General features: G+C 37.5%; 1 protein-coding gene across 2 annotated transcripts in view; it reads right to left on the bottom strand.

The window, feature by feature from the left end:
- MRPL13 (mitochondrial ribosomal protein L13) overlaps window positions 1-20,667 on the bottom strand; it is a 39,767-nt gene that overhangs the window by 10,703 nt on the left and 8,397 nt on the right. For both annotated transcript variants that reach the window (XM_036264010.1, XM_036264011.1), the window contains exons 3-6: window positions 19,684-19,777; window positions 14,013-14,073; window positions 7,259-7,345; window positions 3,460-3,581 (exon numbers count right to left, since the gene is read on the bottom strand). In XM_036264010.1, the coding sequence (XP_036119903.1) occupies window positions 3,460-3,581; window positions 7,259-7,345; window positions 14,013-14,073; window positions 19,684-19,777 (364 nt within the window). The remainder of the gene's footprint in view (window positions 1-3,459; window positions 3,582-7,258; window positions 7,346-14,012; window positions 14,074-19,683; window positions 19,778-20,667) is intronic.

A 20,667-nucleotide genomic window follows, 5' to 3' on the forward strand; every position in this document is an offset into this window, starting at 1 on the left:
GCTAGGGAAACAAAAACCAAAGTGAGCTGTTTTTGTGTCCATTTATTTATGGTGCAATCCAGGTACATCTGTTTGAGTCAAGTCTCCACAGACTCACCAACAGATCTTTCTTGGATAAATTCCAGTTACTACATTCGAAAGAAAAATTATATTCTTGGCTTAGCTATTTTGAGTGGAATAAAAGCATAAAGCATATTTTAAGCAAGTTCTTTCTCCAAAAGGAGAAAACTTTTATGAAAGCAAGTGTATCAGTAATAAGAAATCCCCTTTTTGATGGACTGCATTGCATAGTACCTCAAAAATTTTAACTCTAATTCTAATGCAAATAGTATTTCATACTAAAACTTTATGAAATTGCAAACAATGAAAATGGCATAGGCCGTTAAGGTAGTCACTAGCCACATGAGGCTACCAAAATGTAAATTAGTTAAAATGATATATAATAAATATTCAGTTCCTCTGTCATACCAGCTCAGTGTAAGTACTCAACAGCCACATGTGGCCAAGAGCTGCTACCTTAGACAGCTCTGATACAGAGCTTCTTCATTACTGTGGAAAGAGAACACATTTTTGGTTAATCCAAAAATGCATATTTTTCCTCATTACATGCATTCCACGGTAATAAAAACTAACAAGACTTGACGTTAGTGCTAATGTGCAGAATAATATGTTAAATGATTTATGTTTAATAACTAGCACACCTCATGATATATCCTCAAATTTCGTAAGTGTATACACACCTTATTATTTTGGGAACACAGTTAATATATAGGGTGGGGCAAAAGTAGGTTTCCAGTTGCTCACATGGAAAATAATGCAATTAATAAGTAACAACACAAGAATAAACTCTGTGTTTTGCGCACGCACAACTGTCGCCCTACTTTGCCCGCCCTGTATGTTGTGGCTACTTTAGCTAAAGGAAAGCCTGGTATCGAATACACATTCTTGCCACAGGGTCATCTGGAATGAAAAGAAAGGGCAAGAAAATCCATTCTCAGAGAAGTAACTAAAAAATGCATCAAAGGTTCTAAGTTTTTCTAAAAGTCTATTTAAAAATAATTATAGATAAGCCCTAATTCCATTAATATAATAAAGGTACTTGGTCACCTTTCTAATCAGTTTCAAATGAACAGGAATCACTTAGTAAAATGAGCATTTTGAGTAATATTCTGACTTTGGTAACAAATATAATTTGTTGTGAATGGTTATTATATTACTATACTGCCTAGTGTAACTGATTTAGAATATACTTTGAATATTCATAATATATAACTCTAAGTGCATAATACGTGTTTGGTCATATATTTGATTTCAATAGCACCTTTGGTATTTCCAACAAAAAAAGGAAAGTACCATACCCCTCTTGGTTTGGTATATAATTTCAGTTATGATGATGTTTCTATGAGACACTCAGGTATGATACATTTAGCTTTATAGAACTCTGTATAACATGGTAAACTCCAAAACTTCATGGACTACTTAAAATACGTTTTTAGGATATAACTTATTAAAGCAGAATAGAACAAACATTCATGTAAGATACTACAAGAGGCAACAAGAGGCGCTCCAGCAGAGTGGTCGGGACCATGACCTAACCTAGTTAAGAGCTAGAATTAAATAAATGAAACAAAATTAAATCATTTCTTTATATAATTTTTCCATTGTGTGCCTAGTGCCTATTACAACGTCTTGCACAGAAGAGGTAGCCAATATGTATTGGTTGGCTAAACAAATAAGTTAATGAAGCAGTTTGCTTCTGTGAAAAGAACACAAGCTCTGCATTCAGACACAGTTAGGCTCAAATCCAGGCTGTACTACAAACCAGCTCACCCATGGCTTACTCTTAAAAGTAGAGATAACATATTTATCTTACAGACCTGCAGAGAGAGCTAGATGCGCCGCATGTAAACCACTAGCACAGCACTGGGCCACTGGCAGTGCTCAGTAAAGCATCACTGACAGATTATTTTGCTCTTCATTTGCAGATTTAGTAAAGGAGAACCTTGACACAAGTTAGCAAGGTCAAAAAGATTTCGACAAAACACCCTAAATACTTCTCCTGTGAGGAAAGAGTCTGAAGCTATATACACAGGCAATAATGAGGGTCAATGATTAGACTCCTGGACATAGCCAATCCTGGGAAGGCTTAGATTTTCATGAACCTATTTGGCCAAGAGCCAATAAAGGGATAGGATTTTCAGAGCATAGAGGGAAGAATCTATTTGAAGATTAGCTGTCTTGTGTAGGTCAAGAAATGAGGATGTGTGGTTCTCTTGAGTATATACATTCTCTCTCTCTCAAAGAAAAAAAAAGTTTTTAATTGAATTTTTTAGAGAGAGAGGAAGGGAGAGAGTGATAGAAACATCAATGTGAGAGAGATACATTGATTGGCTGCCTCCCGCACGTCCCCTACTGGAGATCAAGCCTGCAACCCGGGCATGTGCCCTGACCGGGAATCGAACCAGGACCTCTCAGTCCATGGGATGCTGCTCAATCCACTGAGCCACACCGGCTGGGCTCTTGACTGCATACATTCTGTAAGCATCTGAGGCTCTGTAACATGAACTACCGGTGTGTATAGTGGGAACGCAATGATGAACAAGATGCAGCCCTTCTCTTGGAAGAGCTAAATGTGGTAATGCCAGAGTTATGCAGCAGGTGCCACGGCACTTAGCTGGTTCTGGTATTCAGGGAAGGCTTCTTAGAGGAGATAACATCTGAATTAAGGTCTACAGAATGAGTAAGAGTTATCCCAGACGATAAGGCGAGGCCTTATTTTATGCAGAAGTAAAAGCAGAACAAGGGCAAGGAAGAGGTAAACTGCATAGACTGCCGAACTTCAACAGTCTGCTATTGCTCCAGCCGTGCAGCAGAGCGGGAAGGATGCAAGCTGAAGAGAGGGGGGAGCCAGGTCATGGAGGTGGTCGGCCAGGCAAAGCTGGAAACATGAGAGCGAGCGCGTCACATCTCAGCAGCTTTCCAGGCCTTAGGTAGAGGGAACTGTAAGAGAGGAAAGAGGGCTTTGTTTTTCAATTTGGATCAAGACTATAAATATACAGAATTAATGACTTTTTATTAAATAATAGTCTCGGCTTAGTGAAGCAATCTGGAAAATGGAAAATCGCTTTGTTTTCAGTAATGACAATTCATTTATCATTCCCAGAGACTACAAGAAATCCAAGTGATGTCACTCCAAACAAAATATCTGACGATGAAAGGTACCTATGCACACCCTTGCACTTACTTAGCAAGGTCTTCAGACTTAGACTTTTGGTTCAACTGTCTACATCTAGAGTGTACTTGCAGGTAGAAGCTGCAAAGAGTATCCCAGGAAGTACAAAGAGCTCACTCTCTCCACCACAAGAACCTTACCATTTAAGGAAAGAGGGGATACTAAACTCAGCTTAAAAGACAAAAGACAAAAAGCTAAAAACAAAGACAGGAACGAGAAAGACTTACGGAGACCACACTCTGGGGAAAGCCTCTTTTTCTTCTTGTGTGTATTCATCTAGACGTTTGGGTACTTTTCTTGGTTGGGGAAGCTCTTCCACTAAATTCTTAAGAATATCTTCTGGTATATCCTGGATTAAACAAAAATTTAGGCATAATTTTCTTAAACTATATTCCTTAGTAATAAATTAGCAATACTTACTAAGTATTAAAAAATAATAAACAAAAGCAATATTGATAAAATGAGAAGAAAAAAAAAGTTTGGAAAAATCCCTGAAAAGTATACTAGATCGATGGTCTAAGAAATCTTCCTACAGTGAATACACTTCATATTTTAATCTTCACAAACATATTTCTCATGATAAATTAGATGTCTTCAATGCTGAACAATATTAAGTCACTAAGTTCTATTAAAATATATATATAGTTTATGTCTCTCCTTTCAACTGCAAAAAGGCATTGCCTTGGCTCATTCTCATGATTTTTCTTTTTTTGGTACGTGCCCCTAGCGGAAACCAAACCTGGGACTCTCTGGTCTGCAGGTTGATGCTCCATGCTGAGCCAAACCGACCAGGGCCTCATGATTTTTCATCTGACAAATGCATGTACTACTGGGGCTACTGCTTCCAGTGCTACAACCTTCAATCCACACTCCAGAAAAAAACATGATGTCAGTTTGTCCCACACTGATGGTACAGCTGACCTCTTGGTCATGGTGGGTGTCTGTCTGCCAGATATCTTTAATGTAAAAATATATTTCCCTTTTAAAGAGAAAGTACTCTGTGGCATAATGTTTTGAAGCTGTAAATAATATCCTGTTCTACAATAATCTTTTACCTGATGACTGTAGAATATGCTTTTTTAATTCAGTATTATTCCTACATTTTTAAGAAGACATTCTTTAGAGAAGGGCTTTCCCTTTCTAGAAAGGAGAAGATAAATGATAACAAATTAAAAATTAATTTTTAGATTATGATTGTGGGCTCATAGATTTTTGTTTTCTATTCAACATAGCCATTATTATTACTATTCATTTTAAGGCTAACACAGTCCCGTATGTGGTCAGTGGGCACCAATTCAAGCTGCCTCCGGTGTTCTTCTGACATTTCTGTTGGTGTTTGAGCACTGCTGTCTGTACCTCCTATTACTTACTGTTTTACTGTCTGCATGAGTACACCTGTAATAACTTTGTTTTCAGTGTCAGACCCACAACCAACCATTTCTCTAAGGAATCAGGTTCATTTCAACAGGGAACAACATTCAGAAAACAAGATCTGGGCACTGTTGTGCTAACTTCTGTCATGCTGTCATTTTATTTTATGAATATATAAAATCTTTAAAAAGTTAAAGTAGCCCTGGCCGGTTTGGCTCAGCGGTTAGAGCGTCGGCCTGCGGTCCAGAGAGACCCGGGTTTGGTTCCCGCTAAGGGCACGTACCTCGGTTGCAGTTTGTCCCCGGCCCTGGTCAGTCGTGCGAGTGGCAGCCACTCGATATGTCCCTTTCACGTCGATGTTTCTCTCTCTCTCTGTTCCTCTCTCTCCCTCCCACTCTACCTGAACAAAAAATGGAAAAATGTCCTCGGGCGAGGATAAAAAACAAACAAAACAAAACAAAACAAACAAACAAACAAACAAAAAAAGTTAAAGTAAAAAAATAATCTAAAAGGTATTCTCCAAAAAGAAAAAAATGTCATCCTCTTCCCTATTCCTTTCATCTTCGTGCCCATGCATCATGAAGTTACCAACTTCACTTTCTCATTTATCCTTCCTGCATTTCTGTACACAAAAGAAGCAGGTATAGTATAAATGCGTGTACACATATGTGTGACTATATGCATACAAAAGGTGGTATGCTATCTACATTCTTTTTCACCCTGCTTTTTTTCACTTAACAATATATCCTGGAAAAACATTCCTTACCAAGTCACACTAATATTTGTCATTCTGTTTTTACAACTGTATGGTACTCAATTGAATAAATACCACAGTTTATCCAATTTTCTGTGAATAAGCATTTATGTATTTCCATTATTTTACTACAATAAGTAATGTAAAAACAGTAACTCGGTATATTCCAGACTGAATGGCTGTAAGTGAGACTGCTGACCAAGCAGGAAGCTCCTCACATGTGTGTTCTGTGAGCTGCCACCAGCTCCGGATTCCCCGGGCTGCACGTTCTGTGCTCCGCCCGCCAGTGATGCATGAGCGCCTGTGACCCAGTGGCCTTGCTTATGAATATTTAACAATCCATTCTTGGGAAAATGGGCTCATTTATTTTATAGTCTGAAATTATTTAAGTCATTTACTATTCAACTAAACTACCATGAGTACTTAAAACCATCTCCACTCGCCCTGGCCAGTTTGGCTCAGTGGTTAAAGCGTCGGCCTGTGGTCCTGAGAGACCCGGGTTCGGTTCCCGCTAAGGGCATGTACCTCGGTTGCGGTTTGTCCCCAGCTCTGGTTGGTCGTGCGGGTGGCAGCCACTCGATGTGTCCCTTCACGTCGATGTTTCTCTCTCTCTCTCTCTCTCTCTCCCTCTCTCTCCCTCCCACTCCATCTGTACAAAAAATGGAAAAATGTCCTCGGGTGAGGATAAAAAAAAAAAAAAAAAAAAAAACCATCTCCACTCAAACCTGACTACCTTAAAATTGGAATAAATATGATTATTTGTGTCTTTTAGAAATTATCATTTATTTAAAAATGTGACAATATAATCAGAAACAGGAGTTATTAAATTCTATGATTTCACAAAGGTCATTCATACTTGGATGATGACACTGCGCCTGTGCTTAAACCTCCAGGTAAAGTGAGTAGTGGAAAATTATTTAACTCATTTATACCAAGCAAAGGTAATGCATTAACCATTTTGATAAAGGCATGAATAATTTGCTCATGTTGTTTATGCTCACAATAGAGCACACAGTGGCTTGAATAGTTGATATAACTTGATATCTTGGAATGCATTTCTACATTATTCCTCTAGTAGGAACTACAAGGACAGTAATCACAACCATGGTCACGGTAGCAGTAGCACTTACTGTGTTAGTAGCACTTCCTGCTCTAAGTGCTCTACACGTTATCTCATTTACCCCTTAAACAATCATAAGAAGGAGGTACTATTATTATACCCACTTTAGAGATGAGAAAACAAAGGTAGTAAGTAACTAGTCCATTGCCATAAAGTCAGTAAATGGTAGGGCATGGATTCTAATCCAGACAGTCCAATTCCAGAGCCGGGAATCAACTATTTTATTATAAAACCTCTAGTGTTACATTATATGGTACTAAAGAGAAAAGCTAAATACTTAATACAATAGGAAAGCAATAAGTAAAAATGTTTATACTTTTTTAAAGTACTTTTTAAATGAATACTTTTAAATAGGGACACGTATCCTAACGTTAAATCATGGGACCTAATCAGCAACCAAACCTAAGTTATTAATCCTTGATTCATAGAATTTGTACGACTGTCAAATACAATGTAAACTAAATGTAGTTTTTTATAGTTGATGACATCATGAATGAGTACCCTCAACAGGAGCTCTGATCACAGATCCTTATTCAAAAAAAGCAGTTATTAAAATGAAAACCAGAAATTATGGACTTTTAATCTTTAGTCCAATGATAGTTTACTTTATGATTTAAAATAAGAACAACTGTTATTATAGTGAGCTTACTGTAAAACACAGAAAATATTTCAGAGGTTGACATGAAGTTACTGAAAATAAGTATGGCAATTGTTTTAAAAGAAGAGAAAGTGTTGAACTGAACATCGAGGAAGAGCATCGTTACCATGCCCACTGGCTTACCTCATCTGGGAAAAGATGTAACCGCTGCATCATAGTCCTCCTGTGAAGGTTTTTTGGTAGCATGCCATAAATAGCTAGTTTCACAATCTGGAAAACATATATGTAGGACTCAATAAAATTTAAAAATATGACTTGTGACATAATTAGAGATAGTGATGAAAACAAATGGGCTACGACTCAACAGGAACACGAAAGAAACACAGTGAGACCCAAGCAGATTGTGGCAGCCAAAGAAGAGGAACCATTGTTATTTCATACATTCCTAGACTATCTATCTTTTATTTAGAAAAAGGACAAAAGGAAGAGATTAGAAATAACCTACGTACGTGCCAGTGTTGGCTAGACTACGAAGAAATTCTCTTAAGCCAGTGGTTCTCAGCCTTCCTGATGCCGCGACCCTTTAATACAGCTCCTCATGTCGTGGTGACCCCCAACCATAAAATTATTTTCGCTGCTACTTCATAACTGTAATTTTGCCACTGTTATGTCTTAGGTGACCCCTGTGAAAGGGTCATTCGACCCCCAAAGGGGTCGCGGCCCACAGGTTGAGAACCGCTGCTCTGAGCTTTTAAAAATACCTGCGCCTCAATTAACTTACCATGTAGTGAACACAGCAGAACCTAGGGAGGTCTTACTCCTGTTTCTTCCAAGTGGGAGAGCAGGAGGTTTCCCACTCAAAAACTAAGCCTGACCTTACGGTTAGGAGACTGACTCCCAAGGTCACAGGTGTACAACACGCTAACAGTTAGCATTCGCTGAACTTGCTGCATGTACAGCGGTCAGTGTATTCACTGCATTGGTACCTTGTTCATGATGCTGAGTCTCATCTCCGAGGAGGATTACAGCACCCCCCGGTTTCATGTATCTAGTAAGTTCCATGCTCGAATACAAACCAGGCGGTCTAACTCCCAGAACAGACACAGTACATGCTGTCACACCTATCACGTGTTTCTCTCCATAACTTACCAAGAAGACAAAAGTCCCTTTTCTCTACCCAACCCATTACCAACATGGCAAACTAACCTTTCCATGATTTACTTCTCCCCTTTTCAAGTTATCCTCATTGTTGGTTTTAATGTGATTTCATGTATGTTTTGTCAAGAGAAAGCCACGTATTGTCACCCTGTGCTCCATAATCCCTGGGGGCCTCCTAGCACACAGTGTATACAAATGCATGGTAAGCTCTTCACAAAGCTACTGAGAGAGATGCATGGAGTATTATATAGATTTTTACCATCTGCACTCACACTTCAAGAATATAATTTTACATGCGTAAAAGCTAAATGCCTTAAAACAATGTTAGAACAGGATTTCACTACAAAAGGATTTCCTATTCCATTTATTTTCTCATCAAAACCTTTCTACACATAAAATCTAGTAATATCTCATATATATTCTCCATCTATTTTCTACGTTAGTGCTGTTAATACTTTATGCTCTGGAGACTTTACTTAAATATAGATTGATATTGTTAAAATGAAAAGCCATAGAAAATTCAGTTCCTCTGTCACACAGCCACTTTCTACGTGGTCAGGTGCCACGTGTAGCTAGCGGAGACCGTGTCTGACTGCAGACACAGGACATGCCATCAGGGCAGGGATTTCTATTAGACAGCACTGATCTAGAAGTTAGCCTTTACAATGTTTAATGGTTTAAAAAGTCTTATGTAGAAACTGGCAATGTTAGGACTATTCAGCAACTTTTCTGGGTAAGTCATTATATCCTCTGAATATCATCCTTTTAGCAATTTTATACTATTAGTAGGATTACATGGCATTTGGTTTCCAAGTTATTAAACAATTTAGTTGTACTTGAATGAACAAGTTGGTATTTTAAAAATCTGCTTTATTAAAAAATGCAGCCCTGGCCGGTTTGGCTCAGCGGTTAGAGCGTCGGCCTGTGGTCCAGAGAGACCTGGGTTTGGTTCCTGCTAAGGGCGTGTACCTCGGTTGCAGTTTGTCCCTGGCCCTGGTTGGGTTGTATGGGTAGCAACCACCTGATGTGTCCCTTTCACATCAATGTTTCTCTCTTTCTCTATCCTTCCCACTCTATCTAAACAAAATATGAAAAATGTCCTCGGGTGAAGATAAAAAATAAAAAAAAAAGCAAACTTAACAGTCAAATTAAGAAAAGCTAGAAAATGTGAAAAAGTTACAAGCTGATAGGAGAGAGAAAACAACAAATATATAAACATATATACCTCCAAAATAAATGACACAACATGCATGTGCAAGCAAGTAACCCCAGCTGTACAGACAAGCACACGCTTTAAGGAATGCAGAAAGCGAGAAAGCTACAAGGTGAGGTTAATAAATACTGAAGACCTTCCTCAGATAACAGGTAACCCAGGGCATGTGCCATTTAATTCACACAAAATACCTTTATCAACTAACTATGGGGTGGAGGGGAGAAACATAGGGAAAATAAAACATTAGAAAAAAAATGTAAGGACACAAAAGCTCTTAAAGAAACTAAAACATATGACACAGGGATAAAGAACAGAAGGAAAGGGCTGAATCAATATATTTCTTTGAGTTTAGAATTAATAATCTACATGGTTTTAAAATATTACAAAAAATTTAATAACCTAATAACTATTAAAATGCATTATGTATTTTACAAATAATATTCCAAGACTGTAGAAATAATCAGAAGACTGCCTTATAAAACACATTCTTACAAGCCGCATACGCCAGGTGCCGATCTGCAAACACCTGCAGCAGAAACGCACTGCTTCAGACAAACACGTAGTGGAAGTGAAATAACTGCCCCCTTCCTTCACATGCCATTCTTTTTCAAAACACAGAAGTCAAAATTAAGACTTTTTAAAAAATTAAGATATTTTAATGAGATAATTCAAATGGATTTAACTCTGAAATAGTTTCCAAGTCTCTAGCAAAGATATAGTAATACATTCATTCTTTGTTTATAAAAAAATTACTCAATTCCAAATTCTTAACATAAAAGTTAGACTATACTGCCTCCTAGTGTACAGTGAGCACACCTGAATAAAATATACACTTTTATTTAAAAAATATTTTAATATTAAAACTGTAATTTGTTATAACAGTTAATGGATATAATATCAGCAGCCCTTAATAAGTTTTTAACACCATTAAATGTAATGTATATTAACAGTCAAAATAGGATACTTTTTTTGACCTGTAATAGTCCAACAACAATGAGTTATGAAACAGACATTAAATATCTCTTAAGAAGCAATCTCTGAGTATGTTTTTGTAAAACAGATATGAATGATAAAGTAAAAATAAACAGAAAAGCATAGAACTTCTAAATGTTATGCCAGGCCTTATTATAATAAAATATGGCCCCCCCAGGCCCCACAAAATTTTAGGGAGTACTACACCAAACAAATGGTTGCATTCTACAATAGATATTTATTTTGTTGACCATTTTAGGAAAATAAGAGAATGTCTTCACAGTATAGTACTTTGCTCATTTAGAAATGCATTTAGGTAAAAAGCTAAAATAGTTTCTAATGGGGAAAATGCTATGTGTCTATAAGTAGAGTTCAAAGACTGCATTTTAAAAAGAGTTAAGGAAAGAAAAGTGAAATTGTTAAGGGGCAACAAGATATGGCTTTTAGCAACACTGAGGGCTAATATTAGGTTTAGAAATGTCTCCCAGTATATAACTCAAATGATAAAATACACATTAGTGAAGTTAATTATATTGTTTAAAAAATATTTCTTAAAGCATGGAATCAATCAGGGCCAGAAAGAGGAGAAACACTACAAGAAAGAGTCCTGAGACTGGCATTCGCCCTGAGGGCATTGTCTTGGTGCAGGGCTTGGGTTTAAAGGACTAATATTTTGGGGTCAGGAGGGAGGATCAAAGACTCCCTCATAAACCTAGATTTTCTATAGAAAGGCAACATCCAAGGATAGAGTGAGGAAATTAAAATTAAAAAAAAAGCCTTTCCTGGTAGGTAACTGCTAACTATAAGCCTGAACTCACAAGGCTTTGAGGCCCCCAGTTCACCCTTTTATGGGGATCGAAATCTAAAGTACAGCTTAAAGAGGTCTTAGAAAACCCAAAAGTATAAAGTATACCTCAAAGAGCCCCATGCACCTGCCAGAAGCTAGGTAAATCTTTCTTGAAGAAATTCATTTTCAAAATAAGTTTCAAAGAATTCCCAGAGATGAAGTTTCAGGGTACCTGAGCTTACCAAGTATCCCGGGCAGAAACAATTAATTAGAGTCAAAAAGGCCACAAATATTACAATCAAATATAAATGCTAAGAATCATGTTTAATATACTTAAAGAAAAATAAGAGGGAACCAAAATATGACAAAGGAGCAGAAAGACTATCAAAACTGACTGGCAAACTTGAAAAAAACTTTAAGAAAAATAATTGAAACTAGGTACCCAATAAAAGGGTTAATCAGATTAAACATAGGTGAAAGGATAGAGAACAAGAACATAATCTAAAGAAATTATTGACAAAGCCGCAGAGACAGGGAGACATAAAATGCAAAAGAAAGCGAATACATCATGCACAATCAAGTGAGACACTCTAGTGCACATATCGTAAGACTTCTAAAGGAGAAAAACAGATAAAGAGTAAAGGGAGTTGAAAACAACAATCCTCAAACAAAATAAATAACAACCCTGGCCAGGTGGCTCAGTTGGTTGGAGTGTTGTCCCATACACCAAAAGGTGGCAGGTTCGATCCCTAGTCAGGGCACAAACCTAGGTTGTGGATTCAATTCCCGGTCAAGGGCAAGTACAGGAGGCAACAGAAAAATCAATAAACAAAAACATATCCTCAGTCAAGGACTAAATAAATAAATACATAAATACACAGATACACAAATAAATAACAAGATCTGAAAAGCAACATAAAAGCCAAAGCCAAAGCCAAAGCAAATATCTTAAAAATATCCAGAAAGAAAAGACAGCATACATACAAAGAAACAGCAGACATCCAACTTAACAACAGCAAAACAGACACTAAAATCTATTTAAATTATAGCTTGAGAAAGCGGAGAGAAAAAAATGGTTATCCTAGCCCTGGCTGGTTTGACTCAGTGGTAAGAGTGTAGGCTCACAGACCAGAGAGTCCCAGGTTCGGTTCCCACTAGGGGCACATACCACGGTTGCAGTTTGTCCCCACCCTGGTTAGGGTTATGCGGGTGGCAACCAGTCGATGTGTCTCTCTCACATCTGTTTCTCTCCCCTTCCCCTCCCACTCTATCTGAAGATAAATGCAAAAACTGTCCTCTGGTGAGGATTTAAAACAAAAAAATGGTTGTCCTAGTACTGTGTAATTAAGCAAAACTGTATTTCAAGCATAAACACCAAGATAAAGATAGTTTCAGACAAAAAAGGAGAAGTCACTATTAAGAGAATGTTAAGATAGGAACATCAATAAGAAGTACTACTTCAAGAGGAAAACTGAACCGGGAAGGAAGGCTGAGTTACATGAAGGGATTTTAAGCAAAGATAAATAATAAAAAACTAGTAATTGTATAAAACAATAAGATAAATGTCGAATTGGAAGGATTGTTAAAAATCATGACTTTGGGTGGTGGGTACACAATGCAGTATACAGATCTTATATCCTAGAAATGTATACTTGAAACCTATATGAATCTATTAACCAATGCCACTCCAATAAATTTAATTTAAAAAAATCTTGAACAGGAAAAGCATACTGATTGTGAGGGAGAGTGGGTGTTAACAACCTTCTAAGGACCTGCCCTGGTCGGTGTGGCTCAGTGGTTAAAGCATTGGTCCGCGGACTGATGAGTCGCGGGTTCAATTATAGTCAAGGGCTCGTCCCATGGTTGCAGTTCATCCCAGGCCCTGGTTGGAGTCATGCAGGAGGCAACCAATTGATGTGTCCCTCTCACATTGATGTTTCTTTCTCTCTCTCCCTCCCATTCAATCTGAACAAAGATTGAAAAATGACCTCATGTGAGGATTAAAAAAAAAACCTTCTAAGGACCTTGATTTGATTTGAAAGAAAGTAAATCTATTGATTAATCTTAGACTTCTAATAACTCCACCAATCCAAAAGGTAAGAAAGAAGGGGAGAAAAAAAGAAACTAAAATCTAGCTCAATAAAATTTAAACTGTAAAATGTTAGGTTAGGCTAATGTTATCAAGAGAAGGTTGATATAGCTATACTAATATTTTAAAAAGTAGACCTCAAATTAAAATGCATTATTGGAGATAAAGAGGGTGAGTACATACCCTGATCAATTATTTAGGAAGATTATAATTCTAAACTTAAATGTATTTAATGCTAAACCTTTAAAACATACAGAGCAAAAGCAGACTGAACTACAAGAAAAAATTAACAAATCCACAATTGAAATTTTAATATAGCTCTTTCAGGCAAGCAATAAATCAAGCGAACAAGAAAAGTCAGTAAGACTATAAGACTGAAAAAACACAGTATATATGTTGTAATGGATATATATACATCTGTCTCAAGATATTTCTAGCAAACATATCATATTTTAGGTAATCATGCAGGTGTCAGGAAATTTTTTCAAACGCATCAAAATTCTTTAACTAAATGCAAAACATACTAAATAGTAATTTAAAAATATATAAAATTGAATGATAATGCAATAACACTTATCAAAGCTTGTGTGGTACAGTTAAAGGGAAGAATTTATAGCCTTGAATGGTAGCTACATTAGAAGAGGAAAAAGAGTGAAAAAGCAGTGTCTGAACCAGTCTTTCCACAGATGAAAAATAAGAAAAAATACGACAGACTTACCGCCACTGGATCCTTCCGGTGAAGCTGAGCAGCTGTTACTTGTCTGAATCCACCCGGGTAACTATTCAAAAGAAGCAAAGACATTAAAACTGGAGGTAGGCTATAGAACAGTATTCCTGAATATTCTTTTATAATATAAAAACTATTTTTATTATAAAATTATACTTATTTCTGGAAACTATGCCATTCATTAGTATCTTAAAAATGAAGTAGTAGCCTATACTATTTAAAATACTATTCTCTTATGTAGTTAATTATCATTATTTCACAAAAAGTTCCACATCTTAGAAAATTTCTTGGCATAACTACTTATATTTCTATTGAAATTCAAAGTTATTCACCATTCATTCATTTATTCATTCTGGGGTGATTTATCACCGTTTGAATTAAGAAAGAAAAAGCAATGATCGAAATGTTTCACATTCCCTGTCAAATTAGACTAAATGTCTGTCTAAGTGAGTGGTCAAGTTTGGGAAAAACAACAGTAGACCATCTGGTTCTGAAGTTAAGTTCAAACTCTAAACAGGTCATGATCGTGTCTTATTAGCTAAGAGTTATATGTTGGTCCTAAGTAATAAAATATTTCATTGTGGCCCTGGGCTGGTTTGGCTCAGCTGTTAGAGCATCAGCCCGCAGACCAGAGTCCTGGGTTTGGTTCCCATTAAGGGCATGTACCTTAGTTGCAGTTTGTCCCTGGCCCTGGCCGGGGTCGTGTGGGTGCCAACCAGTCAACGTGTCTCTCTGACATCAGTGTTTTTGTCTCTTCCTCCCTCTTTTCCTCCTGCTCTATCTGAAGATAAATGCAAAAAAAAAAAAAAAAAAAAAAAAAACCTCGGGTGAGGATAAAAAAAAAAATTTCATTATTGTGTTCAGATCAAAGTTTATATAAAATGGATAAATTAGGGATTAAAGTATATATGTATATTTGGGATAATACTGGAGGCAGCTTAGTAACTTGAATACCCTAGATTAAGGTCTGGAATCTAGATTTGCTAATGGCTACAAGTATAACACTAGGCAACTCATTTTACCTCTTTATATAAGAAAAATAGGTCCTGGCCAGTTTGGCTCAGCGGTTAAAGCGTCGGCCTGAGGTCCGGAGAGACCCGGGTTCGGTTCCCGCTAAGGGCACATACTTCAGTTGCAGTTTGTCCCCGGCCCTGGTTGGTCGTGCGGGTGGCAGCCACTCGATGTGTCCCTTCACGTCGATGTTTCTCTCTCTCTCTCTTCCTCTTTCTCCCTCCCACTCTATCCGTACAAAAAATGGAAAAGTGTCCTCGGGTGAGGATAAAAAAAAGAAAAGAAAAATGGTATCTGCCCCATCTACCTCTCAAGGTTTTTATGAGAGTCAGTTGAGAAAATGTTTGTGAAAGTGCTTAAGAAATTTAAAACAAACACAATATTCAGATGTAAGGTTTTATTACACTGAATGAATGAATAAAGCCTACATGATTTCCAAGGAATGAAAAAAATGCAGAATCAGTGAACTCTGCAAGAAAAGTTTAAGATTACCTAAATCTGGTTTAGGTAATCTTTTCAACGAGAATTAAAAAACATTTTAAGGTGATTGAAAGAAGCACCTTTTAGGAATAAATTTTAAGAAAGCATATTTAAAAGTTTGCTGAGAAAAATAAATTTCAAACTGAAATTCTTTCATTTATTTCAAAATGGAATTTCAGCTTCAGAAAAAGAAACACCTGTCTAGACTTCTGTTCCTGTATTCTTTCTCTCCATGGAAAAAAAATACTTTACACCTTCTATGCTAAAGATGATCTATTTTTAACACTGGCATGGCAAATTCTAAAGCATAAATATAATTTATATTATATTTCAGGAGTTTGGACTTTATAATGAAAAATTTGAAGAGCTACTATAAAATTCTAAGTAGGGAAACAACTTGAATAATACAACATTCAGTTGGCTTATTTTCCAGTTCTTTATAAAAGTCAGAATTTTAATTTCAAAGTAGAGCAGTGATTAAGTAGGGTAAATCATATTGTGCATTACTACTGAGTGACTGGAAACCACCCTTATAAAAGGGCTCTCTGAGAATCCTAAATAAATAAAGATATAAAATTATATATATTAAAATGTTGAGTCAAAGGATGAAGGATGATTTTTCAGTTTCTTCTTTAAACATCTTTGTATTTTCTATTATTAGCATGCATTAAAAATTTTATAACTAGAAAATTAAATTTTAAATACATAATTGCAATAAAGTATTGGGAGCATAATAAAAGTAGTATGTACAAAGTGTAAGTCAAGAGTCAACAGAAACAGAGGAAGAAGAAGCAATAGACCCTGTGGAGGACGGCATGCCAGAAGAGGTGACCTCTGAGGCAGGTTTTAATGGACAACTAGGAGAGTTCTTGAGAAACATTCCTGTTAAGGAGAACAACACATGCAAAGGCAGAGAGGTGAGAAATAGCAATATGCTAGCAAAAATGAAGGATCATGAAGCAGCAGTGGTAAATGGACGCCAATGATTTGCAGAGATATCTGGCTTTTCTTTTTCTTTTCTTTTTTTAAATCTTTATTGTTGAATGTAGAATGTATTATAGATGTTCCTCATTTTTCCCCCATTGACCCCCTCCTCCCCACTCCCGCCCCCTCAGCCCCCCGCCTTTTCCCACACTATTGTCTGTGTCCATTGGTTATGCATATAAGTTCTTTGGTTTATTTCTTCCCACCCACTCCCAACCCCTTTCCCTTTGAAGTTTGTCAGACTAGCAATGAATTTGTACTTCTTAATCCCTTCACCTTTTCACCCATTCCCCCAACCCACCTCCCATCTGGCAGCCAACAAAATGTTCTCTGTATCATCCTGAAATCATCCTGAATGGAAGTCCTACGACTACGGAATTAAAGCAGCAGCCACATCCAGACTGGTAGGAGGGGCGGAGGCCCGAGGGGCGGCGGAGGACTGGCTGGTCCCACACCCAAGTGTGGCGGATAAAAATCAGGACACCTCGGCCGGGAAGGTCCTTCCTGAGGACTGAGGGGTCCCCGTCCCACACCAGGCGCCCCGCTCAGGATCCCAGTGCCAGGAAGAGAATCCCCATCACTTCTGGCTGGAAAACCAGCAGGAACTGAGGCTCAGGGGGGCTGAAGCGGCTGGAGCCCCAGGCAGCTCCTTAAAGGGCCCGCGCACGGACTTATCGGACTCTCTCCCTCTAAGCTCGGAGGGGAGGCAGCTCGAGGGGCGCCAGAGACATACAGGGAAGAACTGAGCTGTTTGGCACTGGAGCGAGGGCTGGAGAGGGGGCCTTCTCGGGGACAAACGTGCTGTCAGAGGCCTTTGTTCCTTTGGTGAGCCCTTCCCTGGGTCGGCAGAGAGCCGCCATATGTGGGACTCCAGCAACCCGGCTCACACTGGTAGCCCCGCCCTGCTGACTCCCTGAGGCCCCGTCCCACCCAACTTTCAGGCCCACCCAAGCTATTGCCACTTGCTTAACCATAGGATTGGCCTGTCTTGGATCCTGCTTCAGGTTTTTCCTAAATTCTTTCAAACAAACAGCATCTGGTCTCAGATAGCCCCATACCTCTCGTTAAGTAATACACAGAAACAAACACAGAGAGGCAGCCAAAATGAGGAGACAAAGAAACAGGCCCCAAATGAAAGAACAGAACAAAACCCCAAGAAAAGAACTAAGCGAAATGGAGATAAGCAACCTAACAGATGCTGAGTTCAAAATACTGCTTATAAGGATGCTCAATGAACTTAGTGAGGGCCTCAAGAACATAATAAAGGACCAGTCAGAAATGATGGATGCACAGTCAGAAATGAAGGAGGCATGAACTGAAATAAAGAATAATCTACACAGCTTCAATAGTAGAGTACGTAAATCCAAGAAGCAAACCATCGATTTGGAACATAAGGAAGCAAAAAACGCCCAATCAGAACAGCAAAAAGAAAAAGGAATCCAAAACAATGACGATAGTGTAAGGAGACTCTGGGACAACTTCAAGCGTGCCAACACTCGCATCTTGGGGGTGCCAGAAGGAGAAGAGCGAGAACAAGAAATCGAAAACCTGTTTGAAACAATAATGGCAGAAAACTTTCCTAACTTGGTGAAGGAAACAGACATACAAGTCCAGGAAGCACAGAGAGTCCCAAACAAGATGAACCCCAAGAGGCCCACACCAAGACACATCATCATCAAAATGCAAAAGGTTCAAGACAAAGAGAGAATCTTAAAAGCAGCAAGAGAAAGGCAGCTAGTTACCTACAAGGGAGTTCCCATAAGGCTGTTAGCTGATTTCTCAAAAGAAACTTTGCAGGCCAGAAGGGAGTGGCAAGAAATATTCAGAGTGATGAAAAGCAAGAATCTACAACCAAGATTACTCTATCCTGCAAAGCTGTCATTTAGAATCGATGGCCATATAAAGACTTTCCCAGACAAGAAAAAGTTAAAGGAGTTCATCACCACCAAACCGTTATTATATGAAATGATGAAGGGTCTTTTTGAAGAAAAAGATAAAATACATGAAGAAACAAAATGGCAATGAATACATATCTATCAACAATGGAATCTACAAACAGAATGAACAGGTAGAACAGAAACATTCTCATAGGTACAGAGAACATTTTGTTGGCTGCCAGATGGGAGGTGGGTTGGGGGAATGGGTGAAAAGGTGAAGGGATTAAGAAGTACAAATTCATTGCTAGTCTGACAAACTTCAAAGGGAAAGGGGTTGGGAGTGGGTGGGAAGAAATAAACCAAAGAACTTATATGCATAACCAATGGACACAGACAATAGTGTGGGAAAAGGCGGGGGCGGGGGCGGGGGAGGCGGGAGTGGGGAGGAGGGGGTCAATGGGGGAAAAATGAGGAACATCTCCAATACATTCTATATTCAACAATAAAGATTAAAAAAATAAGATACTAAAAAAAAAAAAGAGTCAACAGAACAGAGAAACAAAAAATAATTCTATCTAGAAAAGAGTGACCAAGGTACATTGGGGATATCTGAATTGAAGCACTATAAAGAACTTGATGGAACCAGATGTTTACAGCTCAGGGAAGACAAACCAGTGGGTACCTGTTGATCACGGTCTCAAAATTACTTGAAGAATGTTATCTGGGAGAGATATAGTTATTTTACACTGTCCCAAAGAGAAAAAAATAAGACCAGTGTGAAAGCTAGAGAAAAACACAGTATGACTGAATAGCATAAAATCCTTACTAAACTTTAGGCCATTTCAAAGGTGAAATAAATGGGCTGCCTTATGAGCTATGAGAATGACATTATTCAAACATAGGCAGAGAGACCTGCAACTTGAAAGGTATGTTGAGGACATTTTAGGTATCTTCCAAATTTAGGATATTGCTCACCACTAAAACATCTCGAGTACTTTCAGATGTTCAGGATGGTTCTGGAAACAGCAGATGAATTACAGGAAGCAGAAAGAAAGAGGTGAGAAGATTGGCTAGAAAATGAGAATAATCTTGATCAGAGAGGTTTAGTGGAAAGGTTCCAGGAAAAACAAATAAATTGTAGTTAAGATTTGGTTCAGGTTTGTGTTTTTTTGATTGAGTAAATTATATACGTAGCATGAGTAAAATTAGTATTTTCTTAAATGCCGAATTAAAAAAAAATTTTTTTTAAGTAAGATCAGTGGTGTAATACATTCCCACTGCCTGTCTTCCATAACAGCGGCACCTCTTACCCAGTATGTGAAGAGTACACTTTTTGTTCCCATTTGTTTCCAGAAAACGCAATGTGCCTTGTGTTCATGATGACAACATGATCGCCACAGTCACCTAGATTTAAAAAGAAGAATTTTATGTGAAAAATCGTGGCTTTAAGAAAATGTGTCCTTGATTATTTATAAAGCTTATTAAAGTCTAAGCAACACATTAAAAATATAAAGCAAGTCACAATGCAACATCAAAATCTTTAAACAGATTTCTGTTACTGCTTTATAGAACATCTAAGTATAGAAAGAGTTGGCTAGCCATTTGGAAAATCTCAACACTGAAGGTAAAAGAGAATTTAATAACGACGCCAATACTAACAATACATCTTTAAAGTCAAACTACTGTTATTTCTCTCAGATCTTCCTATTAACAATTACACTTTACTAAAAATGTTTATATTAAGTACTTTTAAATATCTAGTATAAAATTTCCCTTAAAAACAGAAGAGAAAATGAAAACAATATGCATATAGTTATAAAAGAAGTATATTTTGCCAATAGGTAAATTGAAAACAAATGTAAAACATCACAATTTATTCTTTTCCTCAAAGTTGGAGAATAGGGTTCTCTGATCTTATGCTTAACTACTAATCCAAGGTTTTTCCAACCATATTTAACTGGTTAAATTTAAACTTCCATTCATATTAGCCAGGTTCGGGACAGGATGACCTGAAAATTAAAATATATGTATTAGATGAATTTCCCAGTGAAAAAATATCCCTAAATTTGGCTGTTCTTCTAAAAAAAAAAAGCCAAAACCCACAAAAGTAAACATGTAAGTTTTCACAAGTTACTAATACATGAAAAAATAAAGTAATCAAAAACATTTATTAAATGCCTACTCTACTGAATAAAAAACAAACTTCACAAGATTCTAGAAGCTTATTTATTTAAGAAAAACACCAGTGAAAAATAAAAAGTATAAATAAACACAGTATATGAAACTAAAGATTA

Source organism: Molossus molossus, unplaced genomic scaffold (genome assembly GCF_014108415.1).
Source record: "Molossus molossus isolate mMolMol1 unplaced genomic scaffold, mMolMol1.p scaffold_m16_p_16, whole genome shotgun sequence".
Classification (NCBI taxonomy): Eukaryota; Metazoa; Chordata; class Mammalia; order Chiroptera; family Molossidae; genus Molossus; species Molossus molossus.